We start from the raw sequence: 25,846 nt of genomic DNA, 5'->3' as shown, positions 1-25,846 counted from the left end.
CATTGGGTGAGAGGCGTGGTAAACCCTGGACCAGCTGCCAGTTTATTGCAGGGCCGACACACACCTCAGCAAGTCCATTCACAGCATTAATGTGCTGGTAGTCTGACAATGTCACAGAAAGCTGCTAACATCTGACATTCTCTGCACTGTCAAGATCATAATGCCGCAAACCAAATTACAAATGTCCATGCCAAGGCGTCTGTGTCCACAACTCAGGCAGCACTGCCCCTGGAAATTTTTTTCAGGACCGATGGTATTCACCAAAAAAGTTCAAATTACAAAGTGTAAAGAGTGGAGAAACGCAAGGCTCTATGAAACACAAAGACAGTGAGCAAAAACCCTTACTTATTTAAATAAACAATGGCAAAAAATATTTGAATGCACAAAAATTAAACATGTAACACATCTAACAACTTTGCAAAAATGGCACATTTCTGCATCATGCTCACATGAGCATGATGTTTTGCTGTATTTTATCTAACAAAGATTAGATCAATTAATAAACTGTGTTATTTCATCATTATTGCCAATAATGATAAAAATAAATAAAATTCACAATAACAAAAGTATGCTAAAGACTGAGATCAACAAAATTAAACTTACCATAACCATATTTGGGGTTCTTCATCAACCACTGTGGATCCCAGCCAGATTGATTTGCCTTTATTTTGAAGGCTTGTGCTCAAGCTTCCTTAACCCCCACCAAATAAAATTCTGTATTTGGTTATTCATCCTGCGCATTTCAGTTTTTTCTTTTATTAGGCAGCACAATGCTTGCTTGAGTGAACTTGCATCAGATTCAATTAAACACCTGCAATTTCAATTTAAAAGTGCTGCATCCCGGTGTCGCAGACTGAACAGTCCCCCCTAAAAATTGGTCCGCTCTGCCTCTACTGCGCATGCGTCGTTTCGGACCTCAGCAGCTCGTCTGAGGCAGTCTTTTCACCCGATCAAATGGATTAATGCAGGGGTGAGCAATAATGTGCCATGAAGAGCTGAGACACTGCAGGTTTTCCTTACTACCAATCACCTCATCAGGTGATTTCATTAACGATCAGGTGCTTATGCTCAGAGGAGAAGCTCATCAGCAACCCACCTGCTGAGGTGATTGGTGCAAGGAAAACCTGCAGCGTCTCAGCCCTCCTTGCCCACCCCTGGATTAATGCGATTATTAACCATCAGATGACAAGGTAAAACCTCTTAAATCTTTTTAAAGTCAGTTTTAAGCAAAAATGAGGCTGTTTTAAGCAGAAACGAGGCAATATTCTGTGACATTTGAAATGACCCATGTGCGGTGAATGCAACAGCTAGCAGCCCGTATAGCTGTTGTGCTCTAATCGCTTCCTCCGTCTTTTATGATGAAATAATGCTTAATTTATGTGAAATGATTTATAACTTGAATAATTTCCCTTTGTCTTTCTTGTTGTTTTTGTTGCAGGTGTCAGATCGTTGCTTTCTCTCTTCTAAGAGGTCTCCACCAAAGTTTCTGCCAGCTTTATAAACATGAAGATAAGGCCTCATTGTGATGTTTTGCTATTATGTTCTCTATGAATTCTCATGTGTCTGCTCAGATTGGCCTTTCGTCCAAACTTTGCACCACACTGAGAACAGGGCAATGTTTTCTTACCTGTATGAATTCTCATGTGTGTAATCAAAGTGCCTTTCTGTCTAAATCTTGCACCACAGTCAGAACAGGCAAATGCTTTCTCTCCTGTATGAATTCTCATGTGTCTATTCAGATGGCCCTTTTGTCCAAATCTTGTACCGCATTCAGAACATGCAAATATTTTCTCTCCTGTATGAATTCTCATGTGTGCGCTCAGAGTGCCCTTCTGTCTAAATCTTGTGCCACATACAGAACAAGCAAATATTTTCTCTCCTGTGTGAATTCTCATATGTGCGATCAGAGTGCCCTTCTGTCTAAACCTTGTACCACAGTCAGAACAGGCAAATGCTTTCTCTCCTGTATGAATTTTCATGTGTCTAATCAGATGGCCCTTTTCTCCAAATCTTGTACCACACTCCGAACAGACAAACTTTTTCTCTCCTGTATGAACTCTCAGATGTGAAACCAGAGCACCCTTTTGTCTAAATCTTTTACCACACTGGGAACAAGCAAATGTTTTCTCTCCTGTATGAATTCTCATGTGCCTAATAAGGTGGCCTTTCTGTCCAAATCTTGCACCACACTCAGAACAGGAAAACGTTCTCTCTCCTGTATGAATTCTCATGTGTATGATCAGAGTGCCCTTCTGTCTAAATCTTGTACCACACTCAAGACAAGGAAATGGTTTTTCTCCTGTGTGAATTCTCATGTGTCTGTTCAGCTCACCCTTTCCTCCAAATCTTGTACCGCACTGAGAACAGCCAAATGGTTTCTTTGCTGTATGAATTCTCATGTGTTTGGTCAGACTGTCTTTTAGTCCAAATCTTTTGCCACACTCAGAGCATCCAAATGGTTTCTCTCCTGTATGAATTCTCATGTGTTTGGCCAGACTGTTTTTTAGACCAAATCTTTTACCACACTCAGAGCATCCAAATGGTTTCTCTCCTGTATGAATTCTCATGTGTCTGATCCGATCGTGCTTTTGTTTAAATCTTTTACCACACTCTGAACAGCCAAATGGTTTTTCACTTGCCTGTATTTTTGTGTGTTGTTTTAAATGGTTCATGTGACTAGATGCTTTACCACAGTCAGAGGAACTAGACTGCTTCTCAGCAACGTTGCACCTACTATGAATAACAGAGGCATTGTTATTTGTCTGACAGTTAAAACCTGAATGAAGGTCTCTAGTCTGTTCCCATTCACAACTATCATCAGTCTCAGTTTCAGAACTGTCTGAAATTCTACCAATGGTATATTGATACAAATAACTATATAGACCAAAGTTGCTGGCTGGTTGTGGACCTCCACTGTCCTCTACATCAGCCTGTGCTGTCAGTGTTCTGTGTACAGTTGAGCTGCTGGCAACAGGGTCATCCTCTGTGCTCATATCACTCTGGGTTTGATGAACCTGTGATGACTGTAGTTTTTCATCATTTTCACTCTTGACAGGGACAGCAGTAAAAGGGAACTTAGTGATATCAGCCTCCTCCAGCTGGTGAAGCTGCTGTCCCTGCTCACATATCCACAGTTTCTCTTGTTCCACTTTAATGTCTTCCTGGTCAACACTCTGATTCCAGTGTTGCTCTTCAGGAAGAGCTTCTTCTTTAATCAGCAACATCTGCTGCATGTCTGAAAGGACAAATGGAAAGGATATAATTTTGAAGACTGTTTATTCAAGTGAAGAATTAAAGCTGCAGAGTGGTGAGTGTGACCTGACTATAGTAAGTTCTTGCATTGATGGAACTGATAATATGGAAATCTACAATAGGAGTGTCTGTTTTACATTTCACACATTCTGGAACTGCACCCAGACATTTTTACAACTTTGATGGTTATTGTAAACGCTGGTCCAGTTTGTACCTTGGGTGGACAAGACAAGTGAGATGTGCAACCACAACTGAATGCAGTGTGAGTTGTCAAATATTCTGGTTGCTGTACATTCTGAAAGATATTTTGTGTTACGTTAAAACCACAGGAACTGAATTGGACCCAAGATGCCGTTTCGCCAAGACAGGAGAGGTAAGTGAAAACAAAGGTTTTAATTCTTCCCACGATGGTAGCGAACAAACGGAGGCTCCAAAATCTCAACTAAAAATAACTAGTGTCTTTAGAGAGAGTGACAAAATACATCAAAGTGACTAAAACCAAAAATAGAGTTGAAAAATCCACCAAGTAAAACTACTGTACAAAAAGGAGACAACAAAGACACTTACAAATAGTTGGTGATAGGAGGTGACTGACAAACGCGTGACTTGAAGCAATAGCTGACAGGAAATGAAACAAAACAGCCGGCAAAGAGGGAGCAAACTGATGCGACAAAATACACTTCAGATGATTGGAACTAGGTGTGAGTAATCAGGAGGAACAAAAGCACGTGGGGACCAAAGGGGACATTTTTTAAATTTAATTCAACCAGGTCAGTCAGCTGTCATAATGCTGCACTCAGATATCAAGCGTAACCATGATGACAATCCAGCACAGCTGCAAACCAGGAACTGAAAGGTAAACACTACAACACCACCATATAACCTCAGACACTAAGATCTAAACCACTCCTTCAACCACTCATTCCCATACACACACACACCCATTCACAACATGCACAGCAGCACTCACAAAGGAGACAGGATCCCACTATACGCGCATTCACACCTACCCAGATACACGCGTCCACACATACCACAAGACACACACAGGTGAGGAGAGGAATGCAAAAGATGAAATCCAAAATTACCCCCACCCTCTCCTGAAAATAATACTGCAGTGAGTGCAGCATCCATTTTGGTGAGAAAAAAACCCCAACTTTCCTAATTCAAAAATCACTCCTCTAGTAGTACTCTGCCTTACTAGGATGCAGCAGTTTTCTAGCTTGGCAGATAGTTCTGGGGGAAATTACTGAATGAACAAATTGAAAATATAGTTTGTCTGAAAAAAATGTCAACACATCAAATTTATAATAACCAAATTTTCATGAAGCATTTCAGTGTTAAAAACACTGAAACACATTAAGAAACATTGTTCTTAAACTGTTGGACTATTTTTTCACACAGTTGTTCACAAAGTGGTGATCCTCACCCCATCTTTGCTTGTGAACAGCTGAGCCTTTTGGGGATGCTCCTTTTAATACCCAATCATGACTCACCTGTTTCCAATTAAGTGTTCTTTGAGCATTCATCAACTTTCCCAGTCTTTAGTTGCCCCGTCCCAACTTTTTTGAAATGTGTTGCAGGCATCCATTTCAAAATGCACAAAAACAATAAAGTTTATCAGTTTGAACATTAAATATTTTGTCTTTGTGGTGTATTCAATTGAATATAGGTTGAAGAGGATTTGCAAATCATTGTATTCTGTTTTTATTTACATTTTACACAATGCCCCAATTTCATTGGAATTGGGGTTGTACGTATACAGTAGTGTTCAGAATGATAGTAGTGCTATGTGATGAAAAAGATTAATCCAGGTTTTGAGTATATTTCTTATTGTTACATGGGAAACAAGGTACCAGTAGATTCTCACAAATCCAACAAGACCAAGCATTCATGATATGCATACTCTTAAGGCTATGAAATCGGGCTGGACTCTGGACCAAATACAAACAACATGGGAAGGTTGTTAAAGGCAAACATACTGGTAGACCAAGAAAGACATCAAAGCGTCAAGACAGAAAACTTAAAGCAATATGTCTCAAAAATCAAAAATGCATAGCAAAACAAATGAACAAATGGGAGGAAACTGGAGTCAACGTCTGTGACCGAACTGTAAGAAACCACCTAAAGGAAATGGGATTTACATACAGAAAAGCTAAATGAAAGCCATCATTAACACCTAAACAGAAAGAAACAAGGTTACAATGGGCTAAGGAAAAGCAATCGTGGACTGTGGATGACTGGATGAAAGTCATATTCAGTGATGAATCTCAAATCTGCATTGGGCAAGGTGATGATGCTGGAACTTTTGTTTGGTGCCGTTCCAATGAGATTTATAAAGATGACTGCCTGAAGAGAACATGTAAATTTCCACAGTCATTGATGATATGGGGCTGCATGTCAGGTAAAGGCACTGGGGAGATGGCTGTCATTACATCATCAATAAATGCACAAGTTTATGTTGATATTTTGGACACTTTTCTTACCCATTAATTGAAAGGATGTTTGGGGATGATGAAATGATTTTTCAAGATGATAATGCATCTTGCCATAGAGCAAAAACTGTGAAAACATTCCTTGCAAAAAGACACATAGGGTCAATGTCATGGCCTGCAAATAGTCCAGATCTTAATCCAATTGAAAATCTTTGGTGGAAGTTGAAGAAAATGGTCCATGACAAGGCTCCAACCTGCAAAGCTGATCTGGCAACAGCAGTCAGAGAAAGTTGGAGCCAGATTGATGAAGAGTACTGTTTGTCACTCATTAAGTCCATGCCTCAGAGACTGCAAGCTGTTATAAAAGCCAGAGGTGGTGCAACAAAATACTAGTGATGTGTTGGAGCGTTCTTTTGTTTTCATGATTCCATAATTTATTCCTCAGAATTGAGTGATTCCATATTTTTTTCCCTCTGCTTGGTCTAAAAAAGTAACCGTTACTGACTGCCACAATTTTTTTTCCTGATTTCTTATAGTGTTTCTTAAAGCCAGAAACTTGCCATTTGAAATGACTTTAGTTTTGTGTCATGTCTGTGATCTGCTTTTTTTCTACAAAATTAAACAACTGAATGAACAACCTACGAGGCTGGTGATTCCATAATTTTTGCCAGGGGTTGTATATACAGTGACAAAATAATACGGCTGATTTTTATTCTTCTGACCTTGGCAATACATAGCATCGTGGGCAGAGCGGAGAATCAGCTGCTCAAACGAGTTACATTTGTGATCCCCCAACAAATAAGCTAAACCTAGATTTATAAATAAAAGCAACACCCCCGCCTTGCTTCGCATCATGAGGGACGGGACTAAATGTGTACGCTGGTGGGCCTCGTTTCGGGGAGGGCAGCTGTAGGTTTAACCCAGGTTTCACATAACCCACTCATATCTCTATCCATAATTAGATCATTAATCAACAATAAATTTGAGGACAGTGATCTTTTGTTAATGAGACACAGACTAAGGACCTCAGTGGGGTTGACAGTTGGACTGTTTGGATTTAGGGGTGGTTCCAGAGTAGCATATATAAGATGCCTGGAAGTAGGTTTAGGTTTGAGACATTCCACGTGGGTTGTACGTAGCAGACACAAAATATCTGATATTGCTGGAACAGTCAATGGGCTGTCCTCAATTTCAACATCATCCAGTGTAGTAATGGGTATTAACGTTGCAAAGCATATCCCTCTGACTATGGCCACAGTCTCAACTTGATAAACTGCACTATCACCATAGTGGATTTTCTGCACTAATTTCCTTGCTAAGCTAATGGATTCCACACCCACATTTGTCATGAGGTTTGCAGTGTCTCTAATCACCTGCTCCACGGCCTGCTGTAAAATCCAAATTTTACGCTCCCAGTACAGCTCTATCTATGTTCCCAGACAAGATGGCGGCGCCTTCCCCATTAGGGTGAAAGCTGTCTTTTATCGGCAAGCCACGGCGGCTCCAGAACAAAGGCCAGTTATCAATCAAACTAAAGCCTTCCTGTCTACAAAATTGCATCAGCCACCTATTTAACAATGTCAGCCTGCTAAACGCCTCATCATTACCCCGGGAGGGGACCAGAGACTATTAATCGATGCCAACACATGTGTCTGGCAAGGTCACAAGTCCTCTCTATGTCCATTTTTGTGACCTCTGAGTGCTTCATCCTGACATCATTTGCGCCGACGTTAATAACTATGTGACTGTATCTTGTGTCATGTTCCTTTGTCTACCCTTCTGCAGCATCAGCACCCGAGGATGAGAGGCAATGTCGGGAGCTCTGGCCCCAGGAACACAATTAAAGTCAGCCGGCATCTGTAACCTGACTTTGCAGGTGATAGAATCCTCTATCACTAAAGCCCGGTGTTTTGGCCTGGAGATAGGACTGGAAGTCAACCGTGGGCTCAAGAACTCACATCAGGCATATCCAAGGGAAAAAACCAGTTCACAGTTCGCAGTGGTGAGTGTGACCGGGGTACTACAACCAGGCACCAACCACTACATGACCACAGTCCGCCGAACCACAGTCCGAAAGCTGTCCTCCACAGCCAGCGTTTATATCAGCGCCTTGGCTGATGCTAATGGGCACACTAGTCGGCCCAACACTAACCTTGTCTGGAGTGCCCGTAACATCTATCTCCACTAAGCTAAGATGATGTTCAGCTATAATTTTACACGTTTTGCATACGATTCCTGCTTCATGTGTACTTCACGCGCAAGTCGACCACATTCGTACTATGAGTGAAGGGGCCCTAAAGCTTGTAGAATATTTTGAAAGTCATGGCAAAATATTAATAACATACCTTATAGTAAAAAGTCACTTATATCCTTGTGTAAATTCCTGTAAATCCATTCAAAGCCACAATGCCTTTTTTTCCCCAATGAAAGAAAGTCTACATTAATTTTAAAAAGTCACATAATGCTGTCTGAAATCCTGTTTGAACAGCAATGTTTATTTTCCACAGACAAAAAAAAATTCTTACCATGTTTCTTGAAGGCACAAGATGCAGTGAGCTTTTCCCGTGACGACGAACTTTAAATTCAACCCAGCGGCAATTCCATAGATTTTTGTTCTTATTAAACTTTTTCAAACCATGTTTCTCGCCATCTTCCCTCTCTCTAACATCTCTCTGTGAAACAGACATGCCGCAAAATTCTTCTTTTAAAAACTTGATGGCTCTTAAAGTATGCAACGTCCACATGCTATGTTTAGCTTAAAGAACGGCGTCTTAGAGCATCGCTGTAGCAACCAATGAGTCCCACTTTATGACAACTGTCCTAACAGCCACGCTTTGACAGAGGGATTTGAAGGACACAGATTTTTATCTGTAACACAAATCAAATCAATTTTATTTATATAGCGCCAAATCACAACAAACAGTTGCCCCAAGGCACTTTAAATTGTAAGGCAAAAGCCATACAATAATTACAAAAAAACCCCAACGATCAAAACGACCCCCTATGAGCAAGCACTTGGCGACAGTGGGAAGGAAAAACTCCCTTTTAACAGGAAGAAACCTCCAGCAGAACCAGGCTCAGAGAGGGGCAGTCCTCTGCTGGGACTGGTTGGGGCTGAGGGGAGAGAATCAGGAAAAAGACATGCTCACAGATTAATGTCCTCGGACTTACAAAACTTGCACAATGTCGTAAACAAAGGAACGCTTTGAATAGGCATTTTAAAAAGTCAGTGGTGATCATGTTTACAGAGTACAACACTAACACCCCCCCATGATGAAATCTGCAGAATTCCTCGGCTCCACGGAGTTTTCACAGCCCTGTGTAAAGACAACTCTGCCATCCATAACTTACGGTGCATTCAGATTTAATTTTTTCCACATAATGTTATGTTACAGCCTTATTGCAAAATGGATAAAATTCTCAACTCAACTTTATTTATAGAGCACTTTCAAACAGCCAAAACTGAAACAAAGTGCTGTACATGAAAGTCATAAAAACAACAAAGCAACCTAACAACAATAAATGCAAAACAACTAAAACAGAGCAAATCTCATATTGTGTTAAAATCCAGTGAATAAAAGTGGGTTTTAAGATTGGTTTTTAAAAACAGACAGTGAAGAGGCCTGCCTAAAGGAAAAAAGTAGATCATTCCAAATTTTTGGAGCTGCAACAGAAAATGATCGATGCCCCCTGAGTGTTCGCTTGGACCTTGGTACCTCAAGAAGCAGCTGATCAGCTGATCAGAGGCAGCATGCACGGGCATATAGGGGTGAAGCAGCTCAGAGAGGTAGTGTGGGGCAAGGCCATTTAAAAATTTAAAAACAAATAGAATCTTAAAATGAACTCTAAAGTGCACAGGCAGCCAGTGGAGGGAGGCCAGGATAAGTGAAATTCATTCATTTCATCAAAATTCTACACACAATACCCCATAATGACAATATGATTTTTTTTTTTTTTTTATTAATTTTTTTTAGATATTTGCAAAAAAATAGCTGAGTTACCCGTTCTACGCACAGGTAATAGAGATGAATTTTAGCCATGTCATTGTATATTTCATGCTACTTTAGTTAAGGTGTAGTAAGTTGCATTGTGTGCATGTTGCCATCATTAATTTTCATAGAGCAATTTCTGACATTCATGAGACTCAAGTGAAAGATGATAAAAGGTCACAGCATGTCATATCACTGCAATGCTCTGTCATACTGTACACAGCAGCTACATTCATTCATTCATCTTCTAAAGCTTAGTCCAATTAAGGGTCGCGGGGGGCTGGAGCCTATCCCAGCAGTCAGAGCGCAAGGCAGGGTACACCCAGGACAGGATGCCAGTCTGTCGCAGGGCCACAAACAGACAAACAAACACAGACACACCCACACACACACACACACACACACCTACAGACAATTTAAAGACTCCAATCCACCTAACCCGCATGTCTTTGGATGTGGGAGGAAACCGGTGTCCCGTCGAGATGAGGTGCATCGCACTACTGCATATGCGCACGCTCTACCCCGGACTTGGAAGACGTCACCCGTCGAGATGAGGTGCCTCACGCAACTACACATGGGGAGATGATGTAATTCGCTCGACGTGCAGCTGCGCATGCGCATTTTGTTTTTTGTTTGTTTTTGTTTTTTCCGTAAAAGTTTTTTTTTTTTATTTATTAATTGTATTCAGTGTATTTATAGCCTAGTAAGTAAAACATTTTCTGTATTTTACGTTAGGAGCATAAATGTATGTATATGTATATTTTGCCTGTCAAAATAAGCTAACTCCAGGTTAAAAACACTTATCGTTTTATAGTGAGTAGATTTTATACATTACTACGTTCGGATGAACAATTTTTACATTTACTTGCCCATCAAAATAAGCGAACTTTGTCATGTAATTTTTTCAGTGCACACGTGCAGTTACGCGACACACCTCATCTCGACGGCGGACCTCATCTCGACAGAACACCGGAACACCCGGAGGAAACCCATGCACACACAGGAAGAACATGCAAACTCCACACAGAAAGGCCATGGGAGTTGAACCTACGACCTTCTCGCTATGAGGCAATAGTACTAACCACTAATCCACTGTGCTGCCTGCAGCTACATTTTAATTGAAAAATAGGTATGCTTTAACTGGTACCCGGTGCACACTGACTTGTTCAGATTGTAGTTAAAGTGCACCCTAGCCAGCTGCTACTACGTAGTAAGTAAAGTGTGATACTTGCTAGCTGACCTGAGTAACAATTGAACTGCGAAAATATGCGCTCCAGTGAATGGGTCGTGATCTAATATATAAGGCTGACCGTGTGTGTGTGTTTTCACGAACGTACACTTTCAACCTGAGGGCTCCAGTGGTGTCACTCTTGGTGCCCCCAGTCACCATAGCAAGTTTGGTGTAGATTGCTTAATTACTGTGGCTGTACATAGCAAAAACACACACACACACACACACACACACACACACACACACACACACACACACACACACACACACACACACACACACACACACACACACACACACACACACACACACACACACACACACACACACACACACACACACACACACACACCCCTCCCTGGCCATGCTCCATTTAAATATGCAATTTTATGTAAATAGGCCCTTTGAGCAGGGATTCCCCACATTGTCACAACAGACAACGTGAACAGACAAGAAATTATACTACAGATGACTGGGAATTACATGTAGACACATAGGGATAGTTTATTTGGTACACTGTTAAATGGATTAATCATGAAACTGGAAAAATGTTCGTGGGAGCTATGGAGCGCGTGTGTGTGTGGGGCCGACAACGCTGCAAGCTCAGAACAGCGCACACACACTGAAGTTAAAAAGGTGAGGCACACCTCTGCTGACAGTGAGACATTCACAACTTACACACGTTTACTGAATATTACTGAACACAGGAAGCATGTTAAGAAGCTCTGCAGCTCTCACCATCAAGCAAAAAAAAACAAAACAAAAAACAAAAAAAGACTAATAATAATAATAAAAAAAAAACATCTGAATGGGCACATGCCCAAGTGTGCCCATGCTGGTTTACGTTTGGATCAATTACACAAATACACTATTTACACAGCAACAGGGATGCCCCAATCCACAATTCTTCACTTCCGATCTGATCCCGATACCTGAATTTGGATATCTGCCGATACCGATACTTTTCCGATCAGATACCAGAGCTCTGTTTGCTTTAATATTATTATCATTATTGTTGATTTTATATGAGGATTTTCTTAAAAAGGAGACCTGAAAGTTCAGCTACAATTTGCCAGAAGGTGTATCTAAGATGAAAGCCTAGATTTGATGTTTTGGTGAAAGAATTAAGTACTTTTATGTTTAATAGACTTTTATAGCCTTATTTTTTATAGAGTTAAAGAGAAAAGACTGCACTCTCTCTCTGTCTGTCTCTCCTTCTCAATTTTGCATTTCAATGGACCTTTATTGATATGGGAGACATATGTTTACATTGACAAAGCAAGTGTTAAGCATAAAAGTCAATTCCTCTCTTTCTGTCTGTGTCCCTCAGTCTCTCTCTCAATTTCAATGGAGCTCTATTGGCATAGGAAACATATGTTTACATTGTCAAAGCAAGTGTTACAGTAAAAATTAAGTCCTCTCCCTCTGTCTCCCTCTTTCTCTCTCAATTCAATTTCAATTGAAACATATATTTACATTGTCAAAGCAAGTGTTGGGGTGAAAAAAAAAGTCCTCTCTCCCTCCCTTGCTCTCGCTCTCTCTCCCTCACTCTCTCGCTCTTTCTGACTCTCCTTCGCTCACTCTCCCTCGCTCGCCATTTTGCTGCTGAGCAAACACAAAGCTTTTCAGCTGTAAAATGAACTACATTTCTAAATTTATCATCTGCGACACTCACTCAAGTAACTGTGTAAAACCCCCTTCTGTCTGATCATTTCTTAATAACATTTACATTTACTTTAATGGACTACCCAGCAGTGGGGAATAAGTTTCATTACAGTAGAAGTCTTTCGGAAAGCGCTGTAACTAGGTTTAAGGATATGATTCCTTCTTTGTTATGTTCTCCAATACCATATACCAACACAGTGCAGACTAGCTACCTAAACTCGGTGAGTGAGATAGATTATCTCGTCAGTAGTTTTACATCCTCACTGAGCACAACTTTGGATGCTGTAGCTCCTCTGAAGAAGAGAGCTTTATATCAGAAGTGCCTGACTCCGTGGTATAACTCATAAACTCGCAGCTTAAAGCAGATAACCCGTAAGTTGGAGAGGAAATGGCGTCTCACTAATTTAGAAGATCTTCACTTAGCCTGGAAAAAGAGTCTGTTGCTCTATAAAAAAGCCCTCCGTAAAGCTAGGACATCTTACTATTCATCACTAATTGAAGAAAATAAGAACAACCCCAGGTTTCTTTTCAGCACTGTAGCCAGCCTGACAAAGAGTCAGAGCTCTATTGAGCCGAGTATTCCTTTAACTTTAACTAGTAATGACTTCATGACTTTCTTTGCTAATAAAATTTTAACTATTAGAGAAAAAATTACTCATAACCATCCCAAAGACATATCGTTATCTTTGGCTGCTTTCAGTAATGCTGGTATTTGGTTAGACTCTTTCTCTCCGATTGTTCTGAGTTATTTTCATTAGTTACTTCCTCCAAACCATCAACATATCTATTAGACCCCATTCCTACCAGGCTGCTCAAGGAAGCCCTACCATTAATTAATGCTTCGATCTTAAATATGATCAATCTATCTTTATTAGTTGGCTATGTACCACAGGCTTTTAAGGTGGCAGTAATTAAACCATTACTTAAAAAGCCATCACTTGACCCAGCTATCTTAGCTAATTATAGGCCAATCTCCAACCTTCCTTTTCTCTCAAAAATTCTTGAAAGGGTAGTTGTAAAACAGCTAACTGATCATCTGCGGAGGAATGGTCTATTTGAAGAGTTTCAGTCAGGTTTTAGAATTCATCATAGTACAGAAACAGCATTAGTGAAGGTTACAAATGACCTTCTTATGGCCTCAGACAGTGGACTAATCTCTGTGCTTGTCCTGTTAGACCTCAGTGCTGCTTTTGATACTGTTGACCATAAAATTTTATTACAGAGATTAGAGCATGCCATAGGTATTAAAGGCACTGCGCTGCGGTGGTGTGAATCATATTTATCTAATAGATTACAATTTGTTCATGTAAATGGGGAGTCTTCTTCACAGACTAAGGTTAATTATGGAGTTCCACAAGGTTCTGTGCTAGGACCAATTTTATTCACTTTATACATGCTTCCCTTAGGCAGTATTATTAGAAAGCATTGCTTAAATTTTCATTGTTACGCAGATGATACCTAGCTTTATCTATCCATGAAGCCAGAGGACACACACCAATTAGTTAAACTGCAGGAATGTCTTACAGACAAAGACATGGATGACTTCTAATTTCCTGCTTTGAAATTCAGATAAAACTGAAGTTATTGTACTTGGCCCCACAAATCTTAGAAACATGGTGTCTAACCAGATCCTTACTCTGGATGGCATTACCCTGACCTCTAGTAATACTGTGAGAAATCTTGGAGTCATTTTTGATCAGGATATGTCATTCAATGCGCATATTAAGCAAATATGTAGGACTGCTTTTTTGTATTTGCGCAATATCTCTAAAATTAGAAAGGTCTTGTCTCAGAGTGATGCTGAAAAACTAATTCATGCATTTATCTCCTCTAGGCTGGACTATTGTAATTCATTACTATCAGTTGTTCTAAAAGTTCCCTGAAAAGCCTTCAGTTAATTCAAAATGTTGCAGCTAGAGTACTGACGGGGACTAGAAGGAGAGAGCATATTTCACCCATATTGGCCTCTCTTCATTGGCTTCCTGTTAATTCTAGAATAGAATTTAAAATTCTTCTTCTTACTTATAAGGTTTTGAATAATCAGGTCCCATCTTATCTTAGGGACCTCATAGTACCATATCACCCCAATAGAGCGCTTCGCTCTCAGACTGCAGGCTTACTTGTAGTTCCTAGGGTTTTTAAGAGTAGAATGGGAGGCAGAGCCTTCAGCTTTCAGGCTCCTCTCCTGTGGAACCAGCTCCCAATTCAGATCAGGGAGACAGACACCCTCTCTACTTTTGAGATTAGGCTTAAAACTTTCCTTTTTGCTAAAGCTTATAGTTAGGGCTGGATCAGGTGACCCTGAACCATCCCTTAGTTATGCTGCTATAGACTTAGACTGCTGGGGGGTTCCCATGATGCATGGAGTGTTTCTTTCTCTTTTTGCTCTGTATGCACCACTCTGCATTTAATCATTAGTGATTGATCTCTGCTCTCTTCCACAGCATGTCTTTTTCCTGATTCTCTCCCCTCAGCCCCAACCAGTCCCAGCAGAAGACTGCCCCTCCCTGAGCCTGGTTCTGCTGGAGGTTTCTTCCTGTTAAAAGGGAGTTTTTCCTTCCCACTGTCGCCAAGTGCTTGCTCACAGGGGGTCGTTTTGACCGTGGGGGTTTTTCTGTATTTATTGTATGGCTTTTGCCTTAAAATATAAAGTGCCTTGGGGCAACTGTTTGTTGTGATTTGGAGCTATATAAATAAAATTGATTTGATTTGATTTAAACAATGGAGGATTTTGGTGGAGTTTTTCCCCATTCAACGGAGAGAAAGTGAATCTCTGTTCAGCTGTCCTCCTCAGCTGTGCTCTGAGCTGCTGTTAAAACATTTCACAGCCTCAGAACATTGAAGCAGCTGATGTTTCACAATTCAATTAATTTTTCGTAAAATCCGTGCTCGGCGGCACAGACCATTTGAACCAGAGAGCCGGGCGGAAATTTGCCATTACCGGTGGCTTAAAACTCTTGGCTGTGGTGCACGGCTGTGTTCCCCTCCTCTCTTCCTGCTCAGCAGTAAACAGAGCAGAGAGCAGGGAGCACGAGAGAGGTTTCACAGAGGTGGCTTCTCTCCAGTATCGGAAAATCCCGCAGGTTGGATCGGGAAATTCTGATCTGTGAATTACGTCAGTATCAGAACCCGATACTGATCTGGGATCAGATCGGCCCCAACGCTACGCAGCAAGCAGCCAGCCACAGTGCACCATGCCAGACACCAGTCTGATGCCCATTTGCAGATCACGTAAGATGTAAACGTGTCTGCAGTCAATAGTTCTGATTACATTAGGGTTAGGGAAACCGGCTCTCGCTGCAAATGGTGCTTTAAAGTTGGAATGTGATGTATGACATTCAGATGATTGCGTTCCACACAGCTGGCATGGCTCAGCTCAAGGTTGACTGGCACCACTCCTGACTGATCGGTCAGCTCACGCTGGAATGCCAGGAAGTGTAGCGTGATCAGTGTCTGTGTGGGCACAGACAACCTCCTGGCTCCTCGCTGTATTGCGCTCTGGGATGACCGCAGTTCTGCACGCAACTTCACTATCAGTGGCCTTGGTAATCAAAATTAGCTTGTGAGCAAATTAGCGTCATTTGCAAGAAAATCCTTGCGTTTCCTGAATACATGCTCACGTCAGATTTCACTATTTGCAAGGTCCTCTGACGCTAATGCAGCCATTGCTAGTGCCTGTTTACACATCAGATTGTGCATGGTTTTATATCCACTCATATAATGGACAATATTCAAGTTACCCTACCATCTTGAAACTGAGACTTCTGGTTAGTGAGCCTCTCTCTCACGTGTTTGGCATCATTAGAATGGCCAATGGAAGCGAATTTCACGCCGTATTGTTAAGTAATTTTGTTGTTGTCGCTAACCCACAAACTTCAAGAACTACAGGAAAAGTCTGACCTTTGTAATTTCAAACCAAGATTTCAGTACCAAATATTAAGTTGCTTTTCTATTGTATTACTTATTTCATGCAATAAAATGCAAATGAATTATTTAAAAATCATACAGTGTGATTTTTTTTATTTTGTCTCTCACAGTTGAAGTGTGCCCTTGATAAAAATTACAGACCTCTCTAGTCTTGTAGGTGCAGGGAAAACTTGCAAAATCAACAGTGGATCAAATACCACTGTACATATGTCTGCAGACTTCTGGGCAAGTTAATGAAATCCATTTACAAGAGTTAATGTTGGTTTCAGAGTGAGCTCTAATCATGCTCTTCGATTGAGTCGTGGGTCATTCCATATCAATTCAACAAGGGCCTCACGCACTTTGTCTCAGATTTTCTTCAAATTTTAATCAAATATTCCCAGACTATCAGAACAACAAATTTGACGTTTGAGGCCTGTAGACCAAGTAGTTTCTGTGATATGGCCAATTTAGTGTGCATGGGGTCTGCCTTTTTTTAGGCAAAAATTATGGCCGTCATTTCTGGAGCCATGTTCAAGACAGAATATCTCAGCAAATAATGGACTTAGAGGCCTGAAATGTTCTTTGGCAGTTGTCATGGACACCCAGACTTGGACTATAGTCAAACAACAGACACTGATACTAAACATAAAAGTTTATGTATGCTCAAACTATGGAAAATATTAAATTGACCATTACAAGCATCCATGTTTGAGACACTGAAGCATACCATTATACTCAAAGAAGCCTCTCCATTTCTTGGATCCTTAACGCCAGCATTACTGATGACTGCGTTCCACACAAGTTGGATGTCTAGAAACTTCCTACTTTTAAACTCTGATAAGACTGAAATGATGGTTCTTGGTCCAGTGAGCCATCGGCATCAATTTGACCAGTTAACGCTCAGCCTCGGCTCGTTTGTCATACATCACACTGACAAAGTGAGGAACCCTGGGGTAATTTTTGATCCTTCGTAGTCCTTTGGCCTCCACATTAGAAATATTACTAGGACTGCTTTCTTCCACCTGCGAAATATAGCGAAGATTCGTCCCATCCTGTCTATGGCTGATGCTGAAACACTGATCCATGCATTTATCTCTTCTAGATTGGACTACTGCAATGTTCCATTTTCTGGTTTACCGCAGTCTAGCATTAGGGGTCTCCAATTGGTTCAAAATGCTGCAGCCAGACTTTTGACACGAAGCGGAAAGTTCGACCACATTACACCCATTTTGTCATCCCTTCATTGGCTTCCTGTCCCAGTGAGATCAGATTTTAAGGTTCTGCTACTAACCTATAAAATTATTCATGGACTGGCACCTTCCTACCTAGCTGACCTAATTAAACCTTACGTACCGGCTCGGGCTTTACGTTCTCAGGTTGCAGGACTACTTTGTGTCCCTAAGGTGAATAAGAAGTCTGCGGGTCACAGAGCTTTCTCTTATCATGCCCCTGTTCTGTGGAATGAGCTCCCTGCGTCAATAAAACAGTCAGATTCTGTGGAGATTTTCAAGTCCAGACTTAAGACACACTTACTACCATTATTTAATGCTTCAATCTTAAATATGATCAATCTATCTTTGTTAGTTGGTTATGTACCACAGGCCTTTAAGGTGGCAGTAATTAAACCATTACTTAAAAAGCCATCACTTGACCCAGCTATCTTAGCTAGTTATAGTCAATCTCCAACCTTCCTTTTCTCTCAAAGATTCTTGAGAGGGTAGTTGTAAAACAGCTAACTGATCACCTGCAGAGGAATGGTCTATTTGAAGAGTTTCAGTCAGGTTTTAGAATTCATCATAGTACAGAAACAGCATTAGTGAAGGTTACAAATGATCTTCTTATGGCTTCGGACAGTGGACTTATCTCTGTGCTTGTTCTGTTGGACCTCAGTGCTGCTTTTGATACTGTTGACCATAAAATTTTATTACAGAGATTAGAGCATGTCATAGGTATTAAAGGCACTGCGCTGCGGTGGTTTGAATCATATTTGTCTAATAGATTACAGTTTGTTCATGTAAATGGGGAATCTTCTTCACAGACTAAAGTTAATTATGGAGTTCCACAAGGTTCTGTGCTAGGACCAATTTTATTCACTTTATACATGCTTCCCTTGGGCAGTATTATTAGACGGTATTGCTTAAATTTTCATTGTTACGCAGATGATACCCAGCTTTATCTATCCATGAAGCCAGAGGATACACACCAATTAGCTAAACTGCAGGATTGTCTTACAGACATAAAGACATGCATGACCTCTAATTTCCTGCTTTTAAACTCAGATAAAACTGAAGTTATTGTACTTGGCCCCACAAATCTTAGAAGCATGGTGTCTAACCAGATCGTTACTCTGGATGGCATTTCCCTGATCTCTAGTAATACTGTGAGAAATCTTGGAGTTATTTTTGATCAGGATATGTCATTCAAAGCGCATATTAAACAAATATGTAGGACTGCCTTTTTGCATTTACGCAATATCTCTAAAATCAGAAAGGTCTTGTCTCAGAGTGATGCTGAAAAACTAATTCATGCATTTATTTCCTCTAGGCTGGACTATTGTAATTCATTATTATCAGGTTGTCCTAAAAGTTCCCTAAAAAGCCTTCAGTTGGTTCAGAATGCTGCAGCTAGAGTACTGACGGGGACTAGCAGGAGAGAGCATATCTCACCCGTGTTGGCCTCTCTTCATTGGCTTCCTGTTAATTATAGAATAGAATTTAAAATTCTTCTTCTTACTTATAAGGTTTTGAATAATCAGGTCCCATCTTATCTTAGGGACCTCGTAGTACCATATTACCCCATTAGAGCGCTTCGCTCTCAGACTGCGGGCTTACTTGTAGTTCCTAGGGTTTGTAAGAGTAGAATGGGAGGCAGAGCCTTCAGCTTTCAGGCTCCTCTCCTGTGGAACCAGCTCCCAATTCAGATCAGGGAGACAGATACCCTCTCTACTTTTAAGATTAGGCTTAAAACTTTCCTTTTCGCTAAGGCTTATAGTTAGGGCTGGATCGGGTGACCCTGGACCATCCCTTGGTTATGTTGCTTTAGACGTAGACTGTGGGGGGGTTCCCATGATGCACTGTTTCTTTCTTTTTTTGCTCCGTATGCATCACTCTGCATTTAATCATTAGTGATCGATCTCTGCCCCCCTTCTCGGCATGTCTTTTTCCTGGTTCTTTCCCTCAGCCCCAACCAGTCTCAGCAGAAGACTGCCCCTCCCTGAGCCTGGTTCTGCTGGAGGTTTCTTCCTGTTAAAAGGGAGTTTTTCCTTCCCACTGTGGCCAAGTGCTTGCTCATAGGGGGTCGTTTTGACCATTGGGGTTTTTCATGGTTGTTGTATGGCCTTGCCTTGCAATGTGGAGCGCCTTGGGGCAACTGTTTGTTGTGATTTGGCGCTATATAAGAAAAAAGTTGATTGAAGTTGATTATTTTCCCTTTCATATAGCTAGCATACTGGTACAGTTTTGTTTTACGCTTTTTACTCTTTTAATTCATTAATTAGTAATTGCAGAGGGCCGCGGCCTCAACTTTACCTAAATTCTGGGTCTTTTAGTGAAGTTTAGGGCTAGTGGCCGGCGATCACCTTAGTATTTCTCTGTTTTTCTTGTTGTTTAATGCTGGCAAATTATACAGTATTTTTTTGTCTTTCTGATGCCTGATTCTGTTTTTTCTCTCTGTTTAAGGTGCAGCTCCATCCAGAGATGGGAGTTGTATTCGTGTTGGCGATCCTCCTGTCCTGTGTGCCAATAGCATTTCTTGTATATTCGTCCGTGAATTGTTCTGTAATTTATGTTTGTAGCATGGCCCAAGCAGAGGGTCACCCCTTTGAGTCTGGTCTGCTTGAGGTTTCTTCCTCAGAGGGAAGTTTTTCCTTACCACTGTTGCTCTGGGGGTTGGTAAGGTTAGACCTTACCTGTGTGAAGCGCTTTGCAACTCTGTTGTGATTTGGCGCTATATAAATACAAATAAATTGAAAAATTTGAAAATTACTGGCTATGAAATATGTAAATTTGGCATATCTGTGGTAAACAGTTATTGTGGGAGAAACCTCTGCAATCTGAAAAAAAAAACATTTCGTGGTTGAATATTATTAGAAGAAAAGTTCATGTGGGCAGTAAATAAAACTCTTCAAACTGATTCCATTTTGAAGGTATTGATATCTACTTTATGTGTTATAAATATGGCCGCCTTTATGAAACTCCTTCCTAGTTAATTTAAGCATCCAATTATGGCTAATTTGTGCACTCGCGAATGTATTTCTAGTGCTGAAATGACAATTTCATTTTAATTGTGTGCACACATTGCATTCATATGATTCATGGCACACCTCAGAACGCTTGCACATAGATCTGCCAGGGAGATTCCCCAAGGTTTCCAAGGTTACTAGGAATTCCGTGGATCCGCAGCGTTTTCACAGCCCTGAGATAAACTCTGATGTCAAAGCAGGTTTTTTCCAGCTTCGTCTCCTGGCTAAAGTAAAGCACTTCCTCAGTTGACGTGATCTTGAGACCGCCATTCATGCTTCCATCAGCTCTAGATTTGATTATTGTAATGCACTTCATACTGGCATTAACCCGTCTTCTCTTGCATGCCTCCAACTGATGCAGAATGCTGCTGCTCATCTTTTAACAAACACTTTTAGATGCAGGGCTCTCCCCAGACAATGGAACAACGGCGCCATGTCATTAAGCCTGGTGCACACGAGGGGAAGATTCTTTTCTAAATGGCACGCGTGGTCAAATGCTTAAGCGGGATACCCTCGTCTGCGGTGGATTTTGTGAGTCATCCGCCTTTCTGATTCAAAAGCAAACGATCTAATGTGTTTAATCATTTCTGCCTCGCGTGACAAATGACTCGCTGTGTGCGGGGGGTTAAGCATTCTGCTTTCAGTCTGACTGAACTGCGCCTGCGCCACGACCTGTGTACCCCGCCGCCATGTCACGTGTCATAAATAACATGGTGGAACACATGGAATCCCCGTTGTGGTCGGAGTTTATTTCTGAAATAATTTTGGAAGACAAACTTGTAGACCTATGGCCCGATTATCCATGTTTGTATGTCGTTGATTCAGCTGCGTCAGAAATCGCAGAGAAACTCAACAAAACAGGTGAGTTATGATAATTATCCTGACTACTAGGTAATAAAATAAATACACTTCATAATTTATAAAGGATGTCATAAGTTTTTTGAAAAGGCAAATATTTTCTGCAAAAAGGTTCTACAATTAAAAATTTTCCATATGCAATGCACTTATACACACATTTCCAACAACACATTGCAATCCTGAATAAATAGAGCTCGTCTCTCGTCAGGCCTACCTTTTTATATCACCACTGAATTATATGTGACTGCTACAAGTGACATTTTTCATAGCATTGTGACAAGGGTAGGACTGTTTCAGAATTTAATTTCATCTTTATATTTCTTAAAGTTTCTCCAATAACTTAAGCACATTTTGAATATGCCAGTTCTACAAAAATATTAACAAATATCATTTCATGTTTTTCAGCTCAGTGGGTTTTTTCAAAGATAAAAGCTCTTCGAAACAGCTACACAAAAATAAATTAAGACAAGTTGATGGTTGTCAAGAATACCCGAAATCTGTTGGCCAATATGCCGAATTAATTTTCTACCACACGTCTTGCGAGTGAAATGCGATAGTTAAAGATTCTTTGGCTTTGTCCAACTGCCTGTGAGGATAGGGTTTCATCATGTTAATGCTGACTGGGAAAGTATCATCACCTATGAAATGGTAGGAGATTTTATGATCTGGAATTCCATTGACAGTCTCAGGAGATGGTAGGTTCAAAGAATTGTCATCCAGTGTGGAGTAATTGAAAACCCCAGCATCACCTGCACGGCCAGCAGCTCCAACATCAACATAAACAAATCTATAGTTGCGGCCACAACAGCCAGAAGAAGACCACTAAAATTATGTTTGTAGTTAAAGTACTGGGACCCTGTGTTGTCTGGTTGCTGAATTGCCACGTTTACCATCTATGGCCCCAATGCAGCATGGGTATTTCCACTTTCTTTTGAATTCTTCTGCTATGGCCAACCATTCATCTGGAGTAGATGGAGTCTAGAAATAGAAAATAATTCATTTTATTAATTTTCAAATGTCAATTTTTTTTTTTTTTTTTTTTTGCAGAATTCAACGGTCTCATCTGAAGTAAGAAATGATGACAACAATGATGATGAAGATAATGACACAGAAAGTCTCCAAGATAACCCATCAACTCCAACACTTGATGGAACTGATCAAGACGTAACCCCTGGAAGAAAATCAACAAAGGAGCCCCTGAAGGCAAAAACAAAGTCATCTGCTAAAAGACAGATTAAAGAGTTAATTCAAACATTATCAGATTGAAAGAAGAAAAGGGAAGAAAATGCGCACCAGAAAATTTACCCATTTGCTTGTTATGTGTCAGAGGCCCTATCACAACTAGATCCAAAAATGAAGCATTTAGCTGTACATCACATTAACACTGTCATCTTTCAGGCTCAGATGGGAACTCTTGGCCAGTTACAATCACAGCCACAAAGTCAAGTGCATTCTCTGCAATATAATCAGCAGTCTAATTGGTTTCCATCAGACCGTTTATTTTTGGCACCACCTCAGTACAATAGTTGGTATCAACCAAACGAGTAACAACATCATAATCCTGCCTCTACAATCCCAAATCAAACACGGTGTCCACCTCAGCAACAATTTTTGAATCCTGGCACTGACACCAATGTCAATCAGAGTATTTGGCAGCAGGAAAATAAACTGCAAAACAATTCAAATTCTCAGTGTTCTGTGGGCCAAAATCAATGGTCACAGCTTGATAACCGACGGTCAGAACAAAACAACCATGACAGTGAACCAAAGTAAAAGATTCAAAACTTCTTCCATTTAAAATGTTAATCAGAAATACAACTTACAGCATAAAGTCACTTACATTGTAATAGTAGAGGATTTATTAAAGGTTCTATTGTATTTCTCAGTATTTGAAAAGTGTAACATAAGCATATCTTCTGTAACAAGTTAAACAAGTTGTAATTTCTCAGGGTTTTTTTTTTCAATTTCACCTTTTACAATAAAACTGTTTGCTCAAGATTACCTTTAAGTGCTGCTCTTTCAGAATATTGTACAATGCCTGACATGTTTCGAATACAATTCCAGAAACCGTTCTCTCCCCCATCTGATACTGGAACGACAGACTCAAAAGATTCTCCTAAAGGAATACAAACAGAAATGTTATTAGTACATCAGAATATTTAAAGATATCCAGGACAAGCTTTCATTGTATCTAACATTTAACTGAGAAATGCATGCCTAGGCTCTGTGTTGGGGAGTATTTAGAATACATATTCAGAGTACTAATTTTGAGTAACTATATTTAGGTTCTTTTTCATTTGATGATATTTAGAATACAGTTACTTTCCAAAAATCATAGGAATACATTATGGTACTTAGTCATTACATAGCCTTATCTTTGCAAGAGAATTAAATGACCAGGAAAAAAAAGTTTATTTCAAATTCTTTAACAGACAGTTACAAATGGAACCAGTAGGTGAGTAAAGGAGGACAAGAACTTTTTTTTCTGTTGTTCAGAATTGACAGTGTTGGACACTGAACATCAGTAATCTGACTTTAAAATAGCTGGTTGTCAAAGTTTCTAAATTTCATTTCACTTTTTCAAGGGCTTTGAGCTTGATGAACTTATTTGTTTTAAAATCAGTGATCTGTCTGTCCCCCCCAAAATATTTACAAAAATTGAAAACTATTTAAGGTACAATCCTTTTTTAAAATCACAATTTTGCTTTCAAAATTTGTGTTAGAAAAGTCAACAGCAGGTGTAACAAGCCTATATTATTCTGATCATATCTTATTATGCACCACATTTTTACATAAATATTTTAATATTTTAAGGCAAGTACGGTATTCAGTATTCTGTAACTATATACAATTTCAAAGTATTTTCCCCCAGCACTGCCCAGGCTTAGCCTACGTTCTAGTGAGAGCCTGGTGGGTTACATATAATTAAAAATCTACATAGACCAGGCTAGCAAATATAAAGGTCATATGTGGTGGGAAAGGAGACCTACCTGTTGCTAGAAACCTTAGAGTGACAGACAGTCTTTCGCTAGGTTTTATTGCAGCACGCATAGTCGTGTCTTCTTTCTTAATAAAAGGCTCCACTGATGCTAAGATTTCATCAAAGGACTGGCGATCAATCCGTTGGTATTTGTGAAATGTCTCTGGATGCTCAGCATTTAGTTCCTGGACCAAATTACTGTACGCCCCTTGATTCTCTCTCCTCTTTATCCAAGATCTTGTCCAGGTTTTAGGACAAGCAGATCTTCGTCCCCCCCTGCAAACACAGCGAGTCATTTGTCACACGAGGCAGAAATTATTAAACACGCTAGATCGTTTGCTTTTGGGTCAGAAAGGCGGATGACTCACAAAATCCACCACAGACGAGGGTATCCTCCTTAAGCATTTGACCAGGCGTGCCATTGGAAAAGAATAGTGTTTTATTTTTACGAATCTGCGTTTTTACTGTGAAGCACTTTGGACATGATCTGCCTGTTGTAAAGCACTTTATAAATAAATGTTGACTGATTGATTGAAAACTTGCTCCAGAGCCCTCCTGACATCAGACTGGGGTGACGGTTCACTTTTCAGCAGGACAATGGGCCTCATTCACCAATATCTTCTTAAGAATCTTCTTAGATTCCTTCTTAAGCTGTCCCTAAGAAGATTCTTAATGGCCCAGTCACACGGCACTTGATGAAAAGCAATGAAGCCCAAACGAAACAAGAAATCTTGGCTTTCATTGACTTTTGCTGGCATCGTTTAACCTTCGTCAGCTTTGTTCCTGCAGCTGGCGCTTTGTCAGGATTTTTAAACTGTCAAAAATATGAACGAAGGGCAACGAAAACCTCAATTCATCTGTATTTTGTTTTGCTGTCGTTCTTGACTATTTTATCCTTTGCTTAGTTTTTGTAATGTTAGTGTTTAGTTTGACTTTGTTCGACCAGCTGAATGTTTTCACACAGTACAGAAGCTGTTTATGAGCGGTGCTACTGCTGCTGCAGTCATGTACCGTCGGAAACTACAGGGCAAACCTAGCCTGTTTGCTTGGATTTTTTTTTTTTATCTGGATGGGGGATCAGCTTCAGTGGGCTCAGGCACCTTATATAGGGAAGAATTAATCTTTTGTGTGGATACAATTAATTATTTTTGCCAGAAGCAACTGCTGAATTTGAAACAACAAAAAAGTTGTGTAATTTCAGATGGTACCTGAACGCAACGGCAGCAACAGCAGCAGCTGCTGCATGCACTTATTTTTTATTAAATTTAACAATATGAGTGTAGGAAT

At 40.3% G+C, this 25,846-nt stretch overlaps 1 protein-coding gene and 1 long non-coding RNA gene across 3 annotated transcripts in view; one reads left to right on the top strand and one right to left on the bottom strand.

Annotated features, from left to right (window-relative positions):
- Nucleotides 1-1,407: 1,407 nt before the first annotated feature.
- Nucleotides 1,408-25,846, bottom strand: part of LOC117521391 (gastrula zinc finger protein XlCGF57.1-like) — a 37,246-nt gene continuing 12,807 nt past the window's right edge. The window contains exons 1-4 of one of the 2 annotated variants that reach the window (XM_034182685.1): nucleotides 24,570-24,791; nucleotides 23,582-23,695; nucleotides 22,470-22,557; nucleotides 1,408-3,235 (exon numbers count right to left, since the gene is read on the bottom strand). In XM_034182685.1, coding sequence (XP_034038576.1) covers nucleotides 1,518-3,235; nucleotides 22,470-22,557; nucleotides 23,582-23,662 — 1,887 coding nt within the window. In that variant the 5' untranslated portion in view covers nucleotides 23,663-23,695; nucleotides 24,570-24,791 and the 3' untranslated portion in view covers nucleotides 1,408-1,517. Of the gene's footprint in view, nucleotides 3,236-22,469; nucleotides 22,558-23,581; nucleotides 23,696-24,569; nucleotides 24,792-25,846 lie in introns of those variants that run through there. The other variant, XM_034182686.1, reaches the window with a different exon arrangement.
- Nucleotides 15,528-25,233, top strand: LOC117521406. Its single transcript, XR_004563933.1, has 3 exons — nucleotides 15,528-15,538; nucleotides 19,319-19,326; nucleotides 25,153-25,233. It is a non-coding gene; the product is annotated as an uncharacterized LOC117521406 (long non-coding RNA).

This window comes from Thalassophryne amazonica, chromosome 12 (genome assembly GCF_902500255.1).
Source record: "Thalassophryne amazonica chromosome 12, fThaAma1.1, whole genome shotgun sequence".
Lineage (NCBI taxonomy): Eukaryota > Metazoa > Chordata > Actinopteri > Batrachoidiformes > Batrachoididae > Thalassophryne > Thalassophryne amazonica.
This window is presented reverse-complemented; position numbering and strand designations above follow the sequence as displayed.